The sequence below is a fragment of the Eurosta solidaginis genome, chromosome 5 (assembly GCF_040869045.1).
Source record: "Eurosta solidaginis isolate ZX-2024a chromosome 5, ASM4086904v1, whole genome shotgun sequence".
Classification (NCBI taxonomy): domain Eukaryota; kingdom Metazoa; phylum Arthropoda; class Insecta; order Diptera; family Tephritidae; genus Eurosta; species Eurosta solidaginis.
Genome location: NC_090323.1, coordinates 260,834,495 through 260,858,652, shown reverse-complemented (window position 1 = coordinate 260,858,652; position 24,158 = coordinate 260,834,495). Strand labels below are relative to the sequence as shown.

Below are 24,158 nucleotides of genomic sequence, written 5' to 3'. Positions count from 1 at the left end.
TTTTCGGTACACCCTGTAGCTGTAGCTAGTTGTTTAATCACTGCCGCTAGATGGGTCTCCTAAGCATTATCTAAGCGAGGATAGGCGTTTTTTTTTTTCACGCGCAAACGAAACGTATACTCGTGGAAAAAAACACGGCTATTATTCTGAAAAAAATGTGGGCGCTTTGTGCCATATTTTTTGTAAATCGAGCGCCTGCCTCAATTTCTATATTCCTATAGATGCCGTCTTAAGCTCATTAAATTTAACGAACATGTATATTAAAGATGAACAGACGTTTAATTCGGCTTAAATAAACGACCCATTAGCAGTTAATACAAGATCTTGATTATGTCAACCCACTAAGTTTCGAGCAGTGTTGTTGCTCAAAATTTAGTTCCCTGCCCCCCAACTATGGTTTTGTGGCAGAATAATACAATAGAACTAATTAGCAGTTTCATAAAACAGATAGAACTAGTTAAGTAAACCCTTTGTACTTTTCTCTATTTGTTCATTAAGCATACAGTTATTGTACACATATCACATGATCGTTCTCAAATTAATATACCAACTCAGTTGTGCAAATACTTACAGTGATGGAAAAAAGAATAGGGACAATTTACTGCCAAATACTAAATCAATTATACATATCAGCAGGTGTTGTTATTTTTTTTTTTTTGTTTTTTTTGTTTTTTGTTTTAGGTGTACCACTTAGGCAGGTCTATTGTGATTGTGTGGATTTGACACTGTCTGTGTGTGTATAAACGCAGCCATATCTTTGTTTTTGCAACTCTTTTTACAGGGATTTTTAAGGTATTAATTTTTTGTTTGTTTTTGAATAAAACAAATTTTCACACAATTTCCTTCTTTTCTAAACAGGTGAGTATAATTTTCTGCAGGGATAAGTTTAATTTTTTCACAAAACCAAGCAATGGGATTGGAAAATAAGATTGAATCTCTCCACGCTGGTGGAACCGACTCAAGTTTTCACACTTTCATTTTCGAAGAATGGAGGATTTTTACTCTAAATGATCAGCAAACCTGATAGGTGACCAAACAGAATCACTCCTTAAGGTAAAAACCCCAGAACTCGAACGACTTTGGGAATCACTAAGAGATTCCTATCGTATCCCTTTTCCTATTCTACAAGGTGTCAACAGGTTCTATTTTTGGTATGTTTGTGTGAATTTATATACATATATATATACTAGTGTTTGTGCACTAATGCCTGGGTTTTCAGTGTGAGTTTAAACTTTAGTCAAAGTTGACTAGAGTTTATTTAACCTTGCCACTTTGTTCGATAACATACAATTTTTCTGCTCATCTCAGTTTAAGCGGGCGAAGTGGCAAGGTTACATTCTAGTCAACTTTAACGGGAGTTTGAACTCGTACTGAAAAACCGGGCATAAGAAGATTTAATTTATAACATATGTATATATGGGGTATTCCATCCCATTTCGACCAATTTTGAACCCGACCTCTTTAGAATTGGCTGAAAGTTTTTCTTCTTTTTCTAGCTTACGAAAGACGTTTTTTTCAGAATTTTTTCATCCAACTCAAAAAAAGTTATGAATTTTAAACAAAAACACCGTTTTTGTTTTCAAAATGCTATAACTTTTTTCAAAAATTAACAGTTTGGGATCTTTGTTTTTTTTTTAGTTTGTTTTTAAATGTACTTTTCGGAAAAAATACAAACAAATTTTTAAAGTTTTTTTTTTTTTTTAATTTTTAGTCTTTCGAGATTTTTCGAATTTCGCCATTTTTTTTCTCATAAAAAACTTCAATCAATTCTGCAATCATCCCCACTAATCCCGGAGTGGGCCGATTTATTTTTTTTTTTTTTTTATCAAAAAAAAAAACTAAAAATTTTTTTGTATTTTTTCCGAAAAGTACATTTAAAAACAAATGTTAAAAAAAAAGATCCCAAACGGTTAATTTTTGAAAAAGTTATAGCATTTTGAAAACAAAAACGGTGTCCAACTCAAAATAAGTTGTGAATTTAAGATCGCGGGTTCGAATCGAGCTCAAGGCCTAACAATAATTTTTTATCATTATTATTGTTATGATAAATTTTTTCTTAATTGAAAAAATTTTTAAATTAGAATAGAAGAAAGAAAAATTTTAGACAACTGCCAAAGCTCGTTGTATAGATCCATTTCGGGAACTGCTAAATTCCTTCATCGGCAACGTTTAGGCGCCGCTGCTATAACCATTCAGCCATCACAGCGGTTTTTTGTTTGTCTTCATTAATCCTACTTCTATTCTGGTTCGTGCCAATTGATATTCACAACACTGCGACATCTGTTGCAGAATGGATGTGAAAATTGGACTTGTTTGATGGCAATGCTGCCATAGTGTCATATTTTATTGACACTTTTTCCCCGTGCTGAATGGTTATAGCAGCGGCTCCTAAACGTTGCCGATGAAGGAATTTAGCAGTTCCCGAAATGGATCTATACAACGAGCTTTGGCAGTTGTCTAAAATTTTTCTTTCTTCTATTCTAATTTAAAAATTTTTTCAATTAAGAAAAAATTTATCATAACAATAATAATGATAAAAAATTATTTTTAGGCCTTGAGCTCGATTCGAACCCGCGATCTTACAAATCAGTAGGCCGATATAACAACAAAAATTGTTAATACATCCCAGAGCACAGAGTGGGCCGATTTTTTTTTTTTTTTTTTTAATTGAAAAAAAAAACATTAAAAATTTTTCTGTATTTTTCCGAACAAAACAAATGTTAACAAGTAAGGAAGGCTAAGTTCGGGTGTAACCGAACATTACATACTCAGTTGAGAGCTATGGAGACAAAATAAGGAAAATCACCATGTAGGAAAATGAACCTAGGGTAACCCTGGAATGTGGTTGTATGACATGTGTATCAAATGGAAGGTATTAAAGAGTATTCTAAGAGAGAGTAGGCCATAGTTCTATGGATGGACGCCATTTAGGGATATCGCCATAAAGGTGGACCAGGGCTGACTCTAGAATGTGTTTGTACGATATGGGTATCAAATGAAAGGTGATAATGAGTATTTTAAAAGGGAATGGGCTTTAGTTCTATAGGTGAACGCCTTTTCGAGAAATCCCCATAAAGGTGGACCAGGGGTGACTCTAGAATATGTTTGTACGATATGGGTATCAAATGAAAGCTGTTAATGAGTATTTTGAAAAGGAGTGATCCTTAGTTCCCTAGGTGGACGCCGTTTCGAGATATCGCCATAAAGGTGCACCAGGGGTGTCTCTAGTTGTACGATATGGGAGTCAAATGAAAGGTGTTACTGAGCGTTTTAAGAGGGAGTGGGCATTAGGTCTATAGGTGGACGCCTTTTCGAAATGTCGCCATTAGGGTGGGCCAGTGGTGACTCTAGAATGTGTTTGTACGATATGGGTATCAAACGAAAGGTGTTACTGAGCATTTTAAGAGGGAGTGGGCATTAGGTCCATAGGTGGACGCCTTTTCGAGATATCGCCATTAGGGTGGGCCAGGGGTGACTCTGGAATGTGTTTGTACGATATGGGTATCAAATGAAAGGTGGTAATGAGTATTTTAAAAGGGAGTAATCCTTAGTTCTATAGGTGGACGCCGTTTCGAGATATCGCCATAAAGGTGGACCAAGGGTGACTCTAGAATGTTTGTACGATATGGGTATCAAACGAAAGGTGTTACTGAGCATTTTAAGAGGGAGGGGGCACTAGGTCTATAGGTGGGCGCCTTTTCGAGATATCGCCATTAGGGTGGGCCAGGGTGACTCTAGAATGTGTTTGTACGATATGGGTATCAAATGAAAGGTGGTAATGAGTATTTTAAAAGGGAGTAATCCTCAGTTCTATAGGTGGACGCCTTTTCGAGATATCGCCATAAAGGTTGACCAAGGGTGACTCTAGAATGTTTGTACGATATGGGTATCAAACGAAAGGTGTTACTGAGCATTTTAAGAGGGAATGGGCATTAGGTCTATAGGTGGACGCCTTTTCGATATATCGCCATTAGGGTGGGCCAGGGGTGACTCTAGAATGTTTGTACGATATGGGTATCAAACGAAAGGTGTTACTGAGCATTTTAAGAGGGAGTGGGCATTAGGTCTATAGGTGGACGCCTTTTCGAGATATCGCCATTAGGGTGGGCCAGGGGTGACTCTAGAATGTTTGTACGATATGGGTATCAAAGGAAAGGTGTTACTGAGCATTTTCAGAGGGAGTGGACATTAGGTCTATAGGTGGACGCCTTTTCGAGATATCGCCATTAGGGTGGGCCAGGGGTGACTCTAGAATGTTTTTACGATATGGGCATCAAACGAAAGGTGTTACTGAGCATTTTAAGAGGGAGTGGGCATTAGGTCTATAGGTGCACGCCTTTTCGAGATATCGCCATTAGGGTGGGCCAGGGTTGACTCTAGAATGTGTTTGTACGATATGGATATCAAATTAAAGGTATTAATCAGGGTTTTAAAAGCGAGTGGCCCTTAGATGTATATGTGAAGGCGTTCTCGCGATATCGACCAAATGTGGATCAGGTGATCCAGAAAATCATCTGTCGGGTACTGCTAATTTATTTATATATTCAATAACACTAACAGTATTCCTGCCAAGATTCCAAGGCCTGTTGATTTCGCCTTGTAGAACTTTTTCATTTTCTTCTACTTAATATGGTAGGTGTCACACCCATTTTACAAAGTTTTTTCCAAAGTTATATTTTGCGTCAATAAACCAATCCAGTTACCATGTTTCATCCCTTTTTTCGTATTTGGTATAGAATTATGGCATTTTTTTAATTTTTCGTAATTTTCGATATCGATAAAGTGGGCGTGGTTATGGTCGGATTTCGGCCATTTTTTATACCAAGATAAAGTGAGTTCAGATAAGTACGTGGGCTAAGTTTAGTAAAGATATATCGGTTTTTGCTCAAGTTATTGTGTTAACGGCCGAGCGGAAGGACAGACGGTGGACTGTGTATAAAAACTGGGCGTGGCTTCCACCGATTTCGACCATTTTCACAGAGAACAGTTAACGTCATAGAATCTATGCTCCTACCAAATTTCAAAAGGATTGGTAAATTTTTGTTCGACTTATGGCATTAAAAAAATTCTAGACACACTAAATGAAAATGGGCGGAGCCACGCCCATTTTGAAATTTTCTTTTATTTTTGTATTTTGTTGCATCATATCATTACTGGAGTTGAATTTGGACTTAATTTACTTATATACAGTAAAGATATTAAATTTTTTGTTAAAATTTGAATTTAAAAAAAATTTTTTTTAAAAAGTGGGCGTGTTCTTCATCCAATTTTGCTAATTTTTATTTAGCACATATATAGTAATAGTAGTAACGTTCCTGCCAAATTTCATCATGATATCTTCAACGACTGCCAAATTACAGCTTGCAAAACTTTTAAATTACCTGCTTGTAAAAGTGGGCGGTGCCACGCCCATTGTCCAAAATCTTACTAATTTTCTATTCTGCGTCATAACGTCAACCCATCTACCAAGTTTCATCGCTTTAACCGCATTTGGCAATGAATTATCGCATTTTTTCGGTTTTTCGAAATTTTCGATATCGAAAAAGTGGGCGTGGTTATAGTCCGATATTGTTCATTTTAAATAGCGATCTGAGATGAGTGCTCAGGAACCTACATACCAAATTTCATCAAGATACCTCAAAATTTACTCAAGTTATCGTGTTAACGGACGGACGGACGGACGGACGGACGGACGGACGGACGGACGGACGGACGGACGGACGGACATGGCTCAATCAAATTTTTTTTGGATCCTGATTATTTTGATATATGGAAGTCTATATCTATCTCGATTCCTTTATATATGTACAACCAACCGTTATCCAATCAAACTTAATATACTCTGTGAGCTCTGCTCAACTGAGTATAAAAAAAAAGATCCCAAACGGTCAATTTTTGAAAAAGTTATAGCATTTTGAAAACAAAAACGGTGTCCAACTCAAAATAAGTTATGAATTAAAAAAAAAAATGGTGTTTTTTTCAAAATGCTATAACTTTTTCAAAAATTGACCGTTTGGGATCTTTTTTTTTTAATTTTTTTTAAATGTACTTTTCGGAAAAAATACGAAAAAATTTTAAGTTGTTTTTTTTTCAGTTAAAAAAAAAAAAAAAAAATCGGCGCACTCCGGGATTAGTGGGGATGATTGCAGAATTGATTGAAGTTTTTTATGAGAAAAAAAAAATGGCGAATTTCGAAAAATCTCGAAAAACTGCAAAATTACAAAAAAAAAAATTTAAAAATTTTTGTATATTTTTTCCGAAAAGTACATTTAAAAACAAATTTAAAAAAAAAAGATCCCAAACGGTCAATTTTTGAAAAAGTTATAGTATTTTGAAAACAAAAACGGTTTTTTTTTTTTTTAAATTCATAACTTTTTTTGAGTTGGATGAAAAAATTTGAATAAATTCTGAAAAACGTCTTTCGTAAGCTAGAAAAAGAAGAAAAACTTTCAGCCAATTCTAAAGGGGTGGGGTTCAAAATTGGTCGAAATGGGATGGAATACCCCATATATTTCTTCTGTACGTGTGTTTGTTACTGAACTCCTCCTAAATGGCTGGAACGATTTTAATAACATTTTGTGGGTGTGTTCAAGGGGGGTTTGAGAATACTTTATATTCACAATTTGCTCCTAAAGTGGTCGAAGCCGACCTATTGAAAATAATCCTATAAAATTCTTAATCTTGAAATTCGGTACCGAGGTACATCTTTGACAAAGATAATATTTGAGCAACTTTTCATTCCGGGAAGTGGATCAGGCGCCCATATATTCAACATGAAACAGTTTGTAGTGCAATTTGCTAGAATTCTGGTATAGGGGAACTTATTTTATTTTCGGAAAGTGGACCAGGGACCAGTCTATTCCAACAAACTCTATTTATGGTTTCATTTGCCTGAAATTTGATATATAGGTACCCAGCCCTTTTTATCATAAGCCACTGATAACTGAAGTTCAGATTCAGTCATTACTGGAAGATGCTGCGGCAGTGAACATAATTTTAAGATAATAATGTAAGCAAATAAATATTTGTTTATTTAATGTTTCAAATTTAAACAGAACTTGATTGACAATCTTTTTCCAGTACTCTATTATTTTATTGTAATTAACTATTTGCATGCAGTTAGAAACTACCGTTCAATGATGACAAAAGAAGTAAAACTTTGGAGAAAGCATCGAGAGCCTCAAAGTCAGTAAGGGACTTTACCGTGCATTTTAACTCCTTGAAAATGTTTTTTACCAATTTCTTTGAATTATTTATTATTTTTTATACCGTCTAAGAAATGCTATTGTACCCCTGGGACTACCGTCGAGAGATGAGTTGAGCACTAGGCTGTTCGTCTGTTGGGTTCACGTTGCATTACTTTTATAGTCGCACTGCGTTTGACAAATTTGGCCTACGCCGCCTTTTTCTAACCTTGCTAATTTTACTCATGTTTTGGCCGGTAATAGGCCCCAGACTGCTGATATTAAAATTTGTTTTAAATTTTCTATTCAGTATTTATTTACGTGTATGTACTTACGCTCGGTCATTGATGTGATGTGTATGATCTCGAGAAATTTACCGTAGCCTTAAATTCAGAAAAACACGCAAAATAAAAATAAAAAACATTTCCTAAAAAATTTCTTTAAATTGAGGAAAATTTCAATGCAATTAGTAAGTTTCTTATTTTTGTACAAAACGTTATTAACTTGAGGAAACATTTTTCTTTTTTAATCAAGAGTGCTTGAATACTTCAAAGAAAATTATTCCTTTGACCAAGTAAAAGAACAAGAATTTTTACGATTTTTTTTTTTTTTTTTTTTTTTTTTTTGAGTGCAGGTATCAACATTGTGCAATGAATTAGGTCCCAAAAGCTTCGCTGGTCATGTTATGCTGAGATGCTTCCAATTGGTACCGCAAAGCAGGAATGACTGGGGTTTACTTGCGAAGCAACGGCCGAAATAGGCTTGGCGTCAACCAGGGGCGGATTAAAGGAGGGGCTAACAAGGGCCATAGCCCCTGGCCCCAGCATCTGGTGGGCCCCGCGAGCTCGAATAAATAATATCATATTACGTATTTGCGTACACGTAATTTAAATTTGCACATCAAAATTTATATACAATAGTAATATGGACAAGAATACACGCACTGGTTAAGAATAAGATAATATAAGCAAGCACGTTCAGAGTTCGGACTATAGTAAGTATATCATGACATATACTCATTGTAATCTGAACCCACTTGCTTAGATTATCACAAAAACACCATAGATGGCACTTAGAGGTTTACCGCAGAAGCCGGTCGAACGTCGATGCATGTTTTAGTTCGCGAAAAACGTCATAATTACGGCCATGGTTCAACTATACATGGTTGGCTCATCTGTAAAGCAACAAAATATGTCTGCTCAAATTGTCAAAATCTGTGTATTGGTGTTGGTGCGAATGGTATGGAATGGAAACATAAAACTTGGCAGTTTTTGTATGTGTAAGTAAAATGTTGCCAATGTGTTGGTTTCATTTAGAGTTTGCCATCTCCTTTTGACAATCCCTTCGACCATGCAATGACATAAAATCAGCTGATGAGATGAGCCAACCTGTTTAATTGAACCATGGTTACGGCGCTTTAGAAGGCGCTGCCGTTTGGGTAGCGGGCACTACTCGATACATGGCGGAACCATACAAGGATGCAGCATGGGACAGCTGATTATACGCTTTTTTGTTTGATTTGATACGTCAACTTCCGACGCAGTACGATTTTGACATTTGTCCATCGAATTTACAAAAACAAAGTACATGGAATTTTTATTTATGTTTTTAGGTATGTCACCATGCTGCCACCTTTTATCGTTCCGCCATGACTCGATACTTGTTTAATGTTTATTTTCGCGGAAAAACAACGAAAGACCAAATGACGAAGTTCGTACTAGTGGTGGCGATTTTGAAGTATCAGTGAAAATAGATATTGCGATTTTTGAATCGCGGCTATTTTTTATAGCTATAGCGATTTTTAACAAGCGAATGTGCAATTTGTATTCTTGGATATAAAAAAGAGATGTTTAAGTTTGTTTACCGGAGTAGATTGAATGTTATACATTAATTTAGTTTAGTATACAGAATATATCAACCAAAATTGCAATAAAAAGAAAAAAAATATGTAGCTTTTATTGTAAACTGATGTAATGAGAAATTCTAATTTTCTGAGATATTATGTTACAATATTATTAACTGGCTGACGACATTATGTTCAGTCTCGTATTACACTCAATGAGATGAAGCTAGCTGAAATAGATGTATATGCATCTTTGTTTTATAAATTTTGCTTATTGAAAATGCTTTGATTTTTAAATGTAAGATGAATCAACCCGAAATAAATCTATATATGTAACACCATAAAAACATGATTTATTTACTATTATTTTTATACTACACCGATGTATACAGAAATAATCCATATGAATTTATTCTGAAAGTTGTATTTGGCTGCATAATGTTTTTATAGTAAAGTGAATTAATTTTTAATGAAAAATGCAGAGCAAAAACATAGCAAATTCTTCAAACTATTATATTTTTTTTTTGGATTATTATATTTCTTTGGAATCGCGCAGCTCCTATATGTTTTCTTTAGTGCATCAACACATCGATGGGGCATTTTATTAGCTCAAAAATCTAGACTAACAAGCCTATCGCAAACGAAATGGTCATGTCGTGGCGATGAAACAAAACTTATAGTAAAAAATTACAATAGTATTTACGGAGCTTTAGAAATATTAGCAAATGATGTTAATCAAAAACGTGACACACGACAAGAAGCTTTAGCTTTACTGAATCATATAGTTAAGATTGAGAATGTTTTTATGGCGATTTTCTGGAATAGCATTTTACAAAGATTTAACGCGACTAGTCAATATCTTCAAAAAGTTGATGTAGACTTAATCTCTGCTAATAACATGCTACTTTCATTAGTAGATTTTGTTCAAGATTTGTGTGATAAATTTTGTGATATTGAGCAAGAAGCTAAACAATAGAGTGATTTTGTAAATCAAGAATATTCTGCTTATAATAAAAGAAAAATCACTCGTAAGTTTACAGACAAGGAAGTACAAGTCGATAGTTTAAGTGCGACTGATAATTTTAGGATAAATACATTTTATGTTATTATAAATAAACTTGTTGCCTAGTTGCAAAAATGAAGTGAAGCGTATAACCATATTATCAACTTATTTAGTTTTCTTACTCAATTATTATTCATAACATCAGATGAATTGGAAACTAAAGCAACAAATTTGATAAAAGTTTATTCGAAGTATTTGCAAAATGACTTATTATTAGAAGTCAAACAGTTTATACCCCGCTTGAAACTACAGCCAAAAAGTTCTTTCTTTAATAGAACAGAAAAATTATATAACGAAACAGAACAAATTCTGTGCCCTTTGCAAGTTCTTAATTGGATTGTAAATGTGAACATGATGGAAGTATTCCCGAATATCTACATCGCTTACAGGATTTTGGGTACGATTCCAATAGCAAACTGCGAATCTGAAAGGTCATTCTCGGTTTTAAAAAGAATAAAAAATATGTATGTATCAACTATGTTAGATGAACGGTTTTCCGCATTGATGAAGTTAAGCATTGAAGTTGATTTATTTCGATCGATTGATTTTGATGATTTGATAAGTGATTTTGCCAGAGCAAAATCAAGAAAAAAATATTTTTAATTGTATAATAATTTATAGTTTTTAATATATAAGTACCAAAGAAAAAATATTTGCGAGAATACATTATAAAAATAATTATAACAGTTTTTATTTATTTAAAAAAAAATCATATTTTGCTACTCTTAAGTGTGCCCCATATTCATTTTATTCCCGGGCCTCAAAGATCTTTAATCCGCCCCTGGCGTCAACTAATGATGGTGATGATAGAATTACTTAATTTTTTTAGAAACATCTGTTGGGACTCATATTGGTTTATGGCGAAACTTATCTCTAGTAAAGTATTGGATGGGAGCACACCCTCGGACGTTTTTGATATTTACGTCTTCTATTGATGATTTTTTTTTTTTTTTAATTAAGATTTTAAGACTACTTCATCTATCGTAAGACTTTAAATAAAAAAGTAAGGCACAACTTGCTTACTCTGTCGCCCATCTTGTTTTTTTTTTTAATTAGAATCAAACTCACCAATAGTCGTCAGAACTGATGTTGTTATTGCCAACCGAACAGGGTTGCAACTTGCTGGTTGCTTAGCCCAAGATTATTGGTTGTGTTTTGATTTTAGTCTGTCTGTGGCTCATGTTGCCCATCACTCGAATTAACTATTTTGCATAAATCATAATGTAATCTTCATCTTAGCAACAAACATAAAACAAAACGCTGACATAGTACCAGTAAACGAGTATGTACATATGTCTGAATATATTTAGTTATACAAAATGTGAAAAGGAAAACCAAGTTTGTTAAAAATGTCCAAATACTCATAATTAACTGCGCGAGCGAGTACGCGCGCTTCCCCCAGTTGCAATCTGTGTTGCAAAATCTGCACAGTGTGCAAAACCAGCTGAACTGAACGTCGACCAATCGCGTATCGTGCACATCACCTAAATGGTTAAAGGGACCCGCATTAGGTAACGCTAAACAGTCAGTGAAGCAAATTTCTCAATGGACCATAACTGCGCGCGCAGATTAACGCCAGCAATAACAGGAAAGTTAAAGAAGTAGGCAGCAAGTACAACGTCAATACCAATGAAATGCATGCATTTAAAAATTACTACTTGCTGTTCAAGATGAATGCCGCTCTGTGACTGCTCCTGCTGATGTAGCCATGCCATGACGACGGACGACGCGCCTGCGCAATCAAAGTTGCAAATCGCACAAAATCACCATCGACACAAGGCATGGCGCAGAGCTAAAGCTATGGGAAATAATTTATGCTTCAACAGTGAGATGGTGAACAGGAGTAGAAAGAACAGCAACATGTATCTGAACTTAGCAACCAGCATGTGAAATCGTAAAATCAAGCACCAACTAAGCCTACGACGGCGACCCCAGGATCGAGCCGTCTGGTTAGCTAGCCTATCATAGCGCCTTAATGTGCTTGTATGTGCAAGTACATACGTGTGTGTGTGTGTGAACATTCGCATTCGGTTCGCTGCTGATTCGTTGCGAAAATCGACAAAATTATAAATTAATGAAATTTATGCACAATAAAATTGCAACGGAAATTATTAATGTGGCCGTTCACGCTTTAAATGCGCCCTAAATCAATAAAACATTCGCGAGTTGTTCGCGCCTGCGTCGCGTTAACATATGGCGCTTACAATAACACACACACACACACTCAGTGATGGCGACATGCAAGCGGCCGAAAAAAAATTGTTTGTATTGCAATATACCAAGCAACAATCACTGCTGCAACCATTACAACAACAACAAGCAAGAACAATTACATAAGTTTTAATGCTGGCGCTTAACTTCGCTTAATACGAAAATTTATGAATCGTGTGAGTGTGTGTTGGTGTCAGTGTTTTGTACTTATTATTGCGCACCGTCCTTATTTCTCCTTAATCAATGTGCTTTTTTGGCCGCCCTTAACATTAATCTGACTAGGCGCCGGATATGTTAACGCGCTTGCAACATACACCAACAACAGCAACCATGCAACAAAATCCAAATCGCAAAACATTGCAAGAATATGTTAGCAGCTGTTAATATTTTGCTCTTACATTTATCGGTTGAACGATTAATGCTTTGATTGCTACTTAGAATCATTAAACATTTTTAGGTTGTAGCAGACCAAATAAAGTGGTTTTGGGCGTTTAAGGTATCGAACAGGAGATTGAAAAGTCCGTCGACTTGCACATTGTTTAAGCGACTTAAACTATGAACATTTTTCGTTCGTTTGTTTCAGTAGCCATTGAGTGTGCTTGTAATTCTCAACTGGTTAGTGAAATATTCTAAAGACATAGTTTGAGTTTTTTAATTAAAATCGAGGTTCTTCGGATGGTGTGCTAATACATCAGAGCCCAGTGCTCGCCTCCATATCACACTTTGAAGGGGTTCTTCAAATAGAAGATGAGGTGGCTCATTAGAGCGAAACCTCAGAGTGCCCAACGCTCGCCCCAAATTAAATAAATAGAGGTTCTTCGGATGGTGTGCTAATACATCAGAGCCCAGTGCTCGCCTCCATATCACCCTTTGAAGGGGTTCTTCAAATAGAAGATGAGGTGGCTCATTAGAGCGAAACCTCAGAGTGCCCAACGCTCGCCCCAACTTAAATAAATAGAGGTTTTTCTTGTAGAAAATGGGGTGCCAATACCTCAGAGCCGTCCCGTGCTCGCCTCCATATCACATTTTAAAGGGTTCTTCAAATAGAGGATGAGGTGGCTCATTCGAGCGAAGCCTCAGAGCCCCCAGTGCTCGCCCCCAAATTAAATAAATAAAGGTGTACTGATGCTATGCATCCTCCCATGACTTAAATATACCAATAACCCTAAAACTACCCAACTCAATAAATTGAATACATTAAATCAAAAACCCCATAAACTCAATACAGTCCATTAATAATAATAATTTATAAATTTAAAAAAAGGAATGCTTGGTGGGAGTTGAAACCGCAACCCCGGGCGTTTGGTCGGGTACGTCAGCCACTGTGCCACGACTCATACGCTTACAAGCACATAAAATTACTCATTTATAACTCTTATTAAACTGCTCGCCCTCAATTGCCCAAAGCTTAGACACACATTATAAAAAAGCTGCTATGAATGTGAAAGTGGACTAAGCCTCTGTGGACACTTCTACGTACCGTAATCACCCAATTCAATCAAGTCAACTTTTCCTCTAACTGATTTTCCCTCACATCTCCCTCGTTTACCAGGTCGCCATTGTTATTTCTGCAGGAATTCGCCCGGTCTTAGCACTTTCCGTCATCCACATAGTTTTTTGGTCGAATTTTCAGTCATTATCCCTATCTGTCACCCTATAACATTCCTCACACTTAGGCCATTCGGTTGCACGTATCTTTCTTCTAAGTAGTCATCTCTCCTCGCCCTTCGCCTCACGATATAGCTATCATAGCTAGAAACTCCTGTCATATTAATAGTCTTCACTGTTATTCCAAAGTTGACGGAAGTCTGTATTTTAACAGTTTTCATTGGTACTCTTAGGGTGAGAGTAATTATTGTTAAATTAACAAAGCTATGGCTGACGTATGATGGCAATTTTTGTTTTATTTTTGTTGATTTGACTGTTGAAACGGTCAATTCAGAATCAACAATTTATGCGAAGTTGATTCAGCAGCTATTTGCGATGGATAAAAACTGGCAAAGATTTTCGATTGTATTGATCTGTATTTCAGTTGATAAAACCAAATTTTTTCTTTCAGTATAATTCAGTGCCTCTAATTTTACTTGATATATAAAAAAGTTTTTAGCAAAATTGAATTTGCAAATCTAAATAAATTAAAAGTTTAAAGTTAAAGCAGTGAAATTCAAAACTTCATTTGGTTTTCCTTCCGTTTCTTTAAAGACACTTTGTAGAACAAAAAGGGCTTTCAATTCATCACAAAAGTGAATCTTTGATGCAATAAGTTGTAAAATAGGAATAAGCAATTTGTTGCTTTATTGGAGTTTAAATGTTTCTTCACGTATTTTAATGGCTCCGTCTTCATTGGCCTAAACCACGTTTCATTTCAATCGCTTGGCGCGTGGTTTGAATATTTTTTTTTCAATTTTTTTTCGAAAGCACGTTTAATTGTAGGAAAGTCCAAACAAAAGTTGTAATCAGAGTTTTATGCGATTTTGTTGTTGGTGTTTTTAATTTCAATTCAATTGACAAATCGTGAGTAGCGCAAAACAACGACTTAAAGAACACCAACAAAGTGCCAACCAAAAAAAAAACACGGAAAACTTCGTTAATTCCAAAAAAATAAGTAAAATAAGCAAATTGGTAAAAGTAGAGTAGTGAATCGGGTCTGTGAAAAAATCGTGATATCATTGATATACAAAAATTCGAGACTAAAGAAGTTGTAGCCAGACAGCAGCGTCTAAACAAAACTTAGATGGACATTGGCTTGAATGGGCCCCCCTAGCTTTTTTGGGCTGCCTATTTATTCATAATACCAACAACAAATTGCCAATTACTTAGACTTTACAATTAGACCACAATGCTGTGGTGTACGAATTCCAAACGAATTGCTAAATAGTTACATGCATATTTACCAACAATAACAACAATCAAAACAACAAAAGCATAAGAATGCAAGTTAAATAGTTAGTCTAAGATCGGATGAATTCAAATATTATATACCCAGCTGTTGACGGTAGTAACATTTGTTGTTGTGCTAGAACTTAATACTGATCAGCATACAGGAAACAAATTTTCGATGGGATAATTTTAGAGCGGAGAGCGTCGGCTAGTGAAATAATTATTTGCGTTTAGTAGTTGCTGAATAAGTAGAGTAGCATCATCGAAATAAGCTATTATTTATTTCATCAATATTAAATATGTTTAACAGACGAACTCTCATAGCCATAAAGTTTTAATTGTCTAATGTTAGCAATATTTTTCTTGCCTCGTTGCTCGTTGATCAGCGACCAAACTACTACCACTACGAAGATTTTACTCTTACCAATACAGCCATAGTTGCAATTTTGGTGAACACTTTTCTAGAGCAGCGATGCCGTCAAGAGCTTCGTAGAGCGTCGAAAGTTCATTGAGCGTAGCGACTGAAATTCAGGAGAGCATGCAGTGAATCAATTTTCGCCTGTACTTCAAATAATGAAGTACTACAACAAAAAATTATGCGCCTATGTTCGACGCTCTGTGGGCGCTGTGCATCTCTGCATCTCTAGAGGGAAATAAGTAATGTGCCGCTACTATTATAAAAAACAACCTACTGCTCGTAACGCAGGGACTATCCACATTGAATGTCCCGCAAATTATTATGTCAGAGTCCAGTATAGTTATAATAATATCTGACATTTAGGAACTTCGCTCTGGAACTGGTAGGTGTCGACAAACGTCTCGCTGTCAGATCAACGTTCGGCCTTTTTCGGTAAAGATTGCAAGAAAAAGATAAATCAACCGCTCAGAAATTCAAATAGAACATCTTGGAGCCTTTGCAATAGGATAGTCAGTTATAGGCCCTATACAAACAAAACTCACATTCAGTCTACAGACAATCTGATCAACCGGTTTAAGTTGCTAGAGAAAAATACTCAGATACTGTGTAAAGTTGTATTTATTCTGTGGTGAGATAATAATTTTAGGGACTTAAGTTCAAATCTAATGAAGGACTGCTGCTCAAGGTGTTACCTTCAGACATGTAAAGCCTCCCATATGGAATAAGAAAATGCCTTAGGGATTAGGAAGACTAAATTCCAACAATAAGATAGCGTAACATAAAATCCCCGCCTTCAGCACTCCCTCGTCTGATACTTTCTGATGGGATTAATTATTTTAGATAGGACTCTTAGGATAGGATGTTAGTCTCAGTACAACGGACTACGCTGATTGGTATCGGCGGGACTTTGAAAACAACTTCCCCATTTGGCCTTGAATTTTATAGGCTGTACATTCAACCGGTAAACATTGCAAGCAAGACGGCTGCGCCCGGGCGGAAGGGACTTTTCTTGCCTGAAAGGGTACCCAACTGAGGCAGTTGACCGGTTAAATAGTTCACGGTTGGTTCGATGTTGAAGGGAAGGTCAGTGATGGGGTTTCCTCTGTCAGAAGGTAGATGTAAGCCCCAAGATCTAGCTGCCCGATCACTGCAGCGTCCTCCGAGAGGAAGTTAAATTTAAAATTAAGGTTAACTAGGTTCCTGGCAATACAGTATTCCGGGCAACTATCATGCGTTTGGCTTTGCCCTCATGCATGGTGGAATCACCAGGTGAAGACAGAATATGTACGCTATCTGAAACGGTAGGGATACATTTTCAACGGTCAGAAGAGCGTAAAAATTTTACCTGCTTTGAAAAAATAAGAGTAGAAAAATAAATACCGTAGCAAATCCATTACAGAAACTGTTTTTTCAGATTATGAGTACCACCTTCCGCCAATGCAAAACCGGATACACAGTACCAGTTCGAGTTTACACTACTTTTAGCTTCAAATAAAAATAAAAAATCCACTTCGACCACCTAAACTGTGATGAGCAGTAAAATTCAATTTATGCGGCCAAAGTAAACTGACCTCATCTTCAACTGCAGATGAAACTTTCATCGGACGTCATTTATTATTTATTAAAGTTTTACAGTCACACCTGGTAGTAATCGTAATACTTTTAAATGTGCTTCCATCCTAAAAAATCCATTGTAATGCTGTGTTCTGTTGCTTTGTCGTTGAGAGTCGGAAGTAAAACATATGCTCTTCTAATATATTACACAAACTTTATCAGAAGATCCCCCAAAATTCTTGACAGTTGAATTCATTATGTATTACTAATAATACCAAGTTATTATCTACTAAAATATGTCAGGGGATAGACTAGCACCGCGGCACTCCGCCTAGAACCAGAAGATGCTGATCCGAAGCGAGCCGGATTCATATATTCTAAATTAAAATCCATAACTGTAACATTACGCCTATCTTATTGGTGTGATTTTTAGAGCAAAACAACAACAGCGAGTTACAATATTTTGTAACTATATTTAGAATTCCATTGTTTTAGCGAAATGTTTACATAAATAAAGTGTAATACGACAGTTTTGATGTTCTTGTTGTAGGAATGACAAAAACATTCCTCGAAAGTCTTCAGTAGCGCTGAACAGGCGAAAAACCTTAGTTGGATATGACGTGAATACAAATAGTTTGTTTTAACAAAGACCTGTTTCAATTTTTTTGAAACAAATTAAACATACATACATATCTAATAATTTGGGAAAAATTTAAACAACGTGGCATCAGGACGGACAAGGCGACAGCTGTTTCGATTATACCTTGTAAATTATTAAATAAATTATAAAAAATTAAAAAATTGCTTCAAATAAATGTTTTCATACATTTAAAAAAAAGCAATATGGGCAATCCCCAATTATTAAAATCATACATACATACATATCGTTAGCTTAATGTATAAATGTGCTAAGTCGTCAGCTGTTAAAAAGAATGTGCTAAGTCGTCAGCTGTTAATAATATCAATCTGAATTACTAGTCATTTCTTTGTGCGCGCATTTTATTTATTTATTTAATTCATTCAGTCTAAAAGTACATGCTTTGTTGTTGTTGTTGTATTAACTATAAAGACACTCCCCGAAGGCTTTGGCGATGTTACGTTGTTGATGGTCCTTTTCCGGATATAGATCCGGTACGTTCCCGACCATCTCGGGAACGATTTATATGACCACAGGGCCTCGGCTGTTAATGAAACAGGATTCGCCACGGTTAGGTGAGGTTGACAATTGGGTTGGAGAAGCAATATATTGCGCTGGCAACCCCTTGGGAGGGTTGCGAACACAACCCCTTGAAATTGGATTCACCCATTCGAGACATGCCTTTGGTGTTTGATAAATGCTTTGGGCTAACTACAGTCTACTTCAATTCTTACATGTCGATTACTACATGCTTTCTTACAGACTAGTTAAAAATAGAAAAGAATTCAAGCTTAAACTTACATAAGCTGTTATTAAAATTAATAACACTACTGAATCGATTTGCTAGATGATAGTCCTAGTTATAGGTTCATTCATAGCATAATTCGTTTTATGAGTTATTTCGATAAATAACACAGGTCGACAAAATTCAACCATTATTCAGACCCAGAAACCAGACTATATATATATCCGAAGGTTTATGATGCGCTGAATCCAAATCTGGCCTTGCTGTATCAGCTCTGGTTTTTGAGATATCCTAACCTAAAATGCAAAAAACACCGTGTTTGCCCATATTTGAGGTTATGTAGCCTTGCAGACGTTTTCTTTCACCAAAATTAAAGGATGGCATCTTTAAGTACAAGTTTTCTTCTTTCAAATGGTGTTGAGTTTCAAATATCATTTTCTTTCGCTTAGATATCGCATTTTGAAATTTTCATGTTTCTAAATTTCCCTGATATAGTCGATTACTAATTTTCTTGAATTGAGTCTTATTTTTCTTAAAATTTTGTCTCACACCATAAGTTTGCTAACTCACCACACCCCTACACTATCTAACCCTCGGGTACCAAGCCACACACAGTCCTAACCCCTAGAAACCACCCCTATCATACCGCAAGCAGGCTAACCCACATAGCCCTGGGGACAGCGTTTACTCGCATATTTTTCCTAAAATAAGTCTTATTTATCTAGATATCTCACACCACAAGTGGGCTAACCAACTTAGCTGCTAACCCATCAACTTCCGTATCCCCTAAACTCTAGAAACCACTCCTACCACACCACAAAATTTCAGAATACGTTATCTCAGTGAAAAAATGATATTTGAGCAAACTCAACGCAATTTGAAAAAATAAGACTTGTATTCAAAGATGTCATCCTTTAATTTTGCTGAAGGAGAACAATTGCAAGGCTACATAACCTCAAATATGGGCAAAAACGGTTTTTTTTGCAATTTTAGGTTAGGATATCTCGAAAACCAGAGCTGATGGAGCAATTTTGAGGTGAGATTTCGATTCATCGCATCAAAATCCTTCGAAAATATATAGTCCGGTTCCTGGGTCTGAGATGATGTCGGCCTGTGTAATCTATTATGCCGAAGATCACGCAGTGGAATATATGGAATGAACAAATTAGATAAATCAGAGCAATTCGTGCTAAAGTTTATTACATTATTGGCAAGCATGAGTGAAATAACAGTTCTTCTGTCATGCAAAGCCTGAAGGCCAAGCAATTTACGCCTGCTGGTATGTGATGGGGGGCCGTCTGGCCAGTGAAGCATACGTAAAGCAATATTTGTAAAAAAAATTTTGAACTCCCTCAATTTTATAGGAGTTAGATTCATAGAAAGGATTCCATATTATTACGCAATATTCAGGACCACCTCTGATCAAGGATATATAAAGTGCCTTCAACGTCATAGGGTCCTTAAAGTAACTGGTTTTACGTCTACTGAAGCCAACCATTGCAACAAATTTTGAAACAAGGAAGCCTATATGACTAGAAAAGAGAGTTTGGAGTCAAAAATTACACCCAAGTGTTTACTCTCTGGACAACGATTAAAAGATTTAGCATTTAGTTTGTAGATAAAGTATGTGGCAGTTGTCTTTATGGAATAAGACACAACGCAGCATTTGTTTGAATTTAAAAATAAATTATTGTCTGCGCACCATCCGCCAAAAGAGTCCAGATCAGAACCGTTAGAAATAGTTTGACAAATAAATAGTATTTTTTGTCAAATATATAGTTTTAGTGTTATATCTTAATCATTAAAGGGGAGGAGTGATGGGGAAACATATTGAGTAAAAAGTGCTAAGTCAGGAGAAAAAATTTGTTTTGAGTGCGGAAATTGTGCTAAGTCATGAAATAGCTGCTGGGTTGGCATACATGATTTTTATTTATCCTTTCCAAAGCTTCTACACTCAAAAGCATTGCAATTAAGGCATCCTCATTCACAGTTTTGAAAAAGAAGGGTATTTTAAAAATTATTCAGTTTTTTTCGTTTCCTGTGAAATTCGTAAAAGTTGACTTAGCACATTTTCACATTAAGCTAACGATATGGAACTTAATATTTTAGCATGGCCTTACTTGTGGACGCCTACACCAAAGATACCCAAATAATGAATCTCTGTAATTAAATCCAATAAGCTCCATCGATATTCACCTACTAGCTTATATGAAAAAAGTAGTAAAACTATCATATTTTACTATTGAAAAATGCAAAAAACAATATTTTTTTTGGGGACAACATTGGTGAAAAATGTTCAGATAGCCGAATCACAGAACAGAGAAGAATTTAGAGCGAGACAATTGACGGCTTACTTCACCTGGTTATTCCACCATGCCCGCATGGATACAACTGAAACGAGTATGGAGGTATTTCCTTTCAGCCTTGGATTCCCGCTGAACACCTGTTGTTTGCTTCTCAAGTTGAGTTAACCCGACAAACGCTGGGCGGCGAGATCTTTCTGGATAAAAGTGGGTAGCAGTCGTTCTGCTGAGATGTGACACCGAAATACACCATTCTTGTCTGTGCAGCTTTTGCTAGAATTTAGCGAAAGTATTTCGGTATCAGCTAACTTTGTTATCCGGAAGATTTGTTCACGGTCGAGATCGGTACTACTAACACAGGATAAAACCCTTCTTTAGAAAGCCTACACCCCACGTTGTTTCAACATCAGCATAGAGATGTCCTGTGCATTTTAGCCTCTAAACAACTATGCTGGTGATGATATCTCAACCTTTTTTGATTAAGGGAATCTCCCTAGACAGGGAAATATAGACGATTTCTCAGTAATCCCATTATGGAATAAACTCATCGTGCAGCTGGGTATGAAAAGTGAAAGCATTCTAGACGATTTCCTAGTCGCCACGACTAAGAGGAAGGCGCCTCAGTCTAGCCGATAGCACATACTGAAGTAGCCATTGTGCCAGCCACCCATGTCGCCATGTTTGGCTCCTGGGACAATTCCATTAAACTGGCTGCATCGTCTGCCATGGCCTACTATAGTTTATACTTTGGTTACTTTTATCGCCACTTAAAAGGCGACCGTAAAGCACTTGACGACCAAGCTTCCACTTATATTATGTAAAACAGTGAGAAGCTAGCAATACTGAAACCAATCCGCGGTCTTCAGGTGGCTCCACTGCAATGTGGTGGCCGTCAAGTGCTGCAGCGACAAATTTTGCATCATGGCAAGCAACAAATATTTACATAGATATTACCGACATCACCAACGAGAGAGCGCGCATTTCCAAAACTAAGAACGAGTCAACAACAAAAAAAATCAACATCAACATTAACCGACTAATAAATCAACGCAGCAATGAAAAAGGCATCGTAAAAGTGCTTAAATTAATCATCTTAAATGTTTATTTGTTATTTAACTCAGTCGTTTTATGATGTGGCTGCAGGGGTCACATAACCGCTCAGCTGGCGCTCAACTCTGCATTGAACTGTACCCTAAGCTCAGCGTGCATGGTGTGCTTTATTTGCATACCAAACGGCTCGCGAAACGGGCTAGTCGTCCTCACTTGTAAATATATACATTACTCGTAAAAACAAAGTTCTCAGCAGCCCAGCCGTTGGAGGCACAAGGCTGGCGCTACAGTTTAATGTTACCAATGCCCAAAAACGCCAACAACTAGCTAGCGATCGAATCTCTCGTTTATTGCAACAGGTTGGCCTACAACAATAACTCTTTTGTTTAAAAGTAATTCGACTTGAAGCGCCACCAGCGCTTGGATACTAAAAAGTGGTTGCGGCTATTACTTCGCAATCCTCTTGTGCATGTCAATGGCCGTATACACCATGCAACTCCTTGCATTCTTCTGGAGCCATTGATGACCATATAACTAACCATAAACTTATCATAGCTACCCTGAAGGGTGGCTTATCATCTCATCATAGTCACAAAGTTAATCCGCTGTACATACATATGTTTTTCGCGTATCTTCCAAACGGTGGTTTGTCTGTGTTGCATGGTAATTCGTCTTTTGTCTCATAAAACTTTATTGTAGACAAAGTTAAAGTTCCCTAAGAAAAACAAAATGTAAAATTAGCAAACCGCTGATTCAATTTAATGTAATGAGAATTGGAAATAAACAGACGTGCGGGTCGATTCTGATTATATAAAGAGAGGGGTCCCTCGACAGAAAACAATTTGTGGTGGTTGCCTTTCTTGACATAGAAGCATCCTTCAACAATATCCTATCATCGATAACTGAAAGAACCCTCATGGCGGTGTATTTTCCGCCCTTCGTGGTAAGGAACGACCTTCAGGTCCTTGAGGCCAGGGGATGCTAATAGGTGGCGTATGCCGATGACGCGTAACTCTTTTCAGAGTATTTTTCCGAAAACACTGAGGAACGTTTTACAGGGTTACATGGTTGTCGGTGACCAGGTAATGCGAATGATGCGTATAAGCGAAACAGAGCTCGTTTTGTTTAGGCAGGAAAACAAGATTCCCCAATTTAGACCACCCTATATTGGGGGAGCGCCGCTTCATGATGCAGGATATAAGCTTCATGATGCGGGCACTCCAGCAATCTGACCGAGTTCGACTTCATCTCTAGCAGGATAGACTACTGTGCTCCCGCTTCTGCTGGTGTTGTCACATTCACCACTCATATTCCCTCACTGGGGGAATAAAGTGGGGAATTAATATGGGACGGTAGTGTGGTGAAACTGTTCATGTATAGACAAGTCTTGGCGGGAGGCTTGGGGGTGGAGAATTCTGCCATGAGCTCGGTGCTAAACGGATATTTAGGCTGATTGATCAGTGCAGCGTCTTCCAGGCGAAAGTCGCCACCATAAAGGTTGTGGAAGATAGGATGGTATCCGTAGATGTTGCTCATAAAGAAATTAAAATCTACTCAGACAGTCAGGCGGTTATCAATGCGCTAAGCTCTGTCACCGTAAGTACGAGATCTGTAGGGGATGGCTCAACCCCACTTCCAGTGGCATATATCTACTTTTTGATAAAAAATTATCTGAGTACCAAGGCATAAGGCAACTGCCAGGCTAATCTCTTGAGCCTGACTCTGACTATCTGGACAAGTCTGCCAGGGAGACTTTGGGAGTCCGCAGGACACTTGCTTTCTACTTTTGGACAGGTGCCAGCGAAGCAAACTCTTGCCGTGTGTCGAGGCCTTTCTGGCACGTTGTTGACTCCAACGGCGGAGCTATTCGGCTTTACAAAAGCTAATCTACCCATGGTTACTGGACTGTTAACAATACAATGGGGATCCTTGCGGTGCACCTAAATATACCGGACAGCCCTAGCGTTAGATCAAATGCTAACACAACGGACCAACATAATAGTATCCAAGTGAACTGCACAGCTGTCACCCAACCTAGGGTTGCTTTGTGGCAAAATAATAATTAATAAATCGATTAAAAGCCACCGCAGCAATTACAATCTAAAGCGCGTTCAATCTATGTAGGTACTATGTTCCATGATTGACACTGTGATTCACAACTTAATTTTAATGTTTGGAAACATGTGTTACCATCAAATACTCTCAACCCATGTGAACGGAAAAAGTTACTCTTGTGTTTGACTGTTTTCAGCTCAACAATCATCAAAGCA

The 24,158-nt window shown here is 36.9% G+C and overlaps 1 protein-coding gene across 1 annotated transcript in view; it reads left to right on the top strand.

Annotated features, from left to right (window-relative positions):
* Positions 1-7,959, top strand: part of sowah (sosondowah) — a 210,801-nt gene extending 202,842 nt beyond the window's left edge. The window contains exon 4 of the mRNA XM_067790112.1: positions 7,819-7,959. Coding sequence (XP_067646213.1) covers positions 7,819-7,944 — 126 coding nt within the window. The 3' untranslated portion in view covers positions 7,945-7,959. The remainder of the gene's footprint in view (positions 1-7,818) is intronic.
* The last annotated feature ends 16,199 nt before the right edge of the window (positions 7,960-24,158 follow it).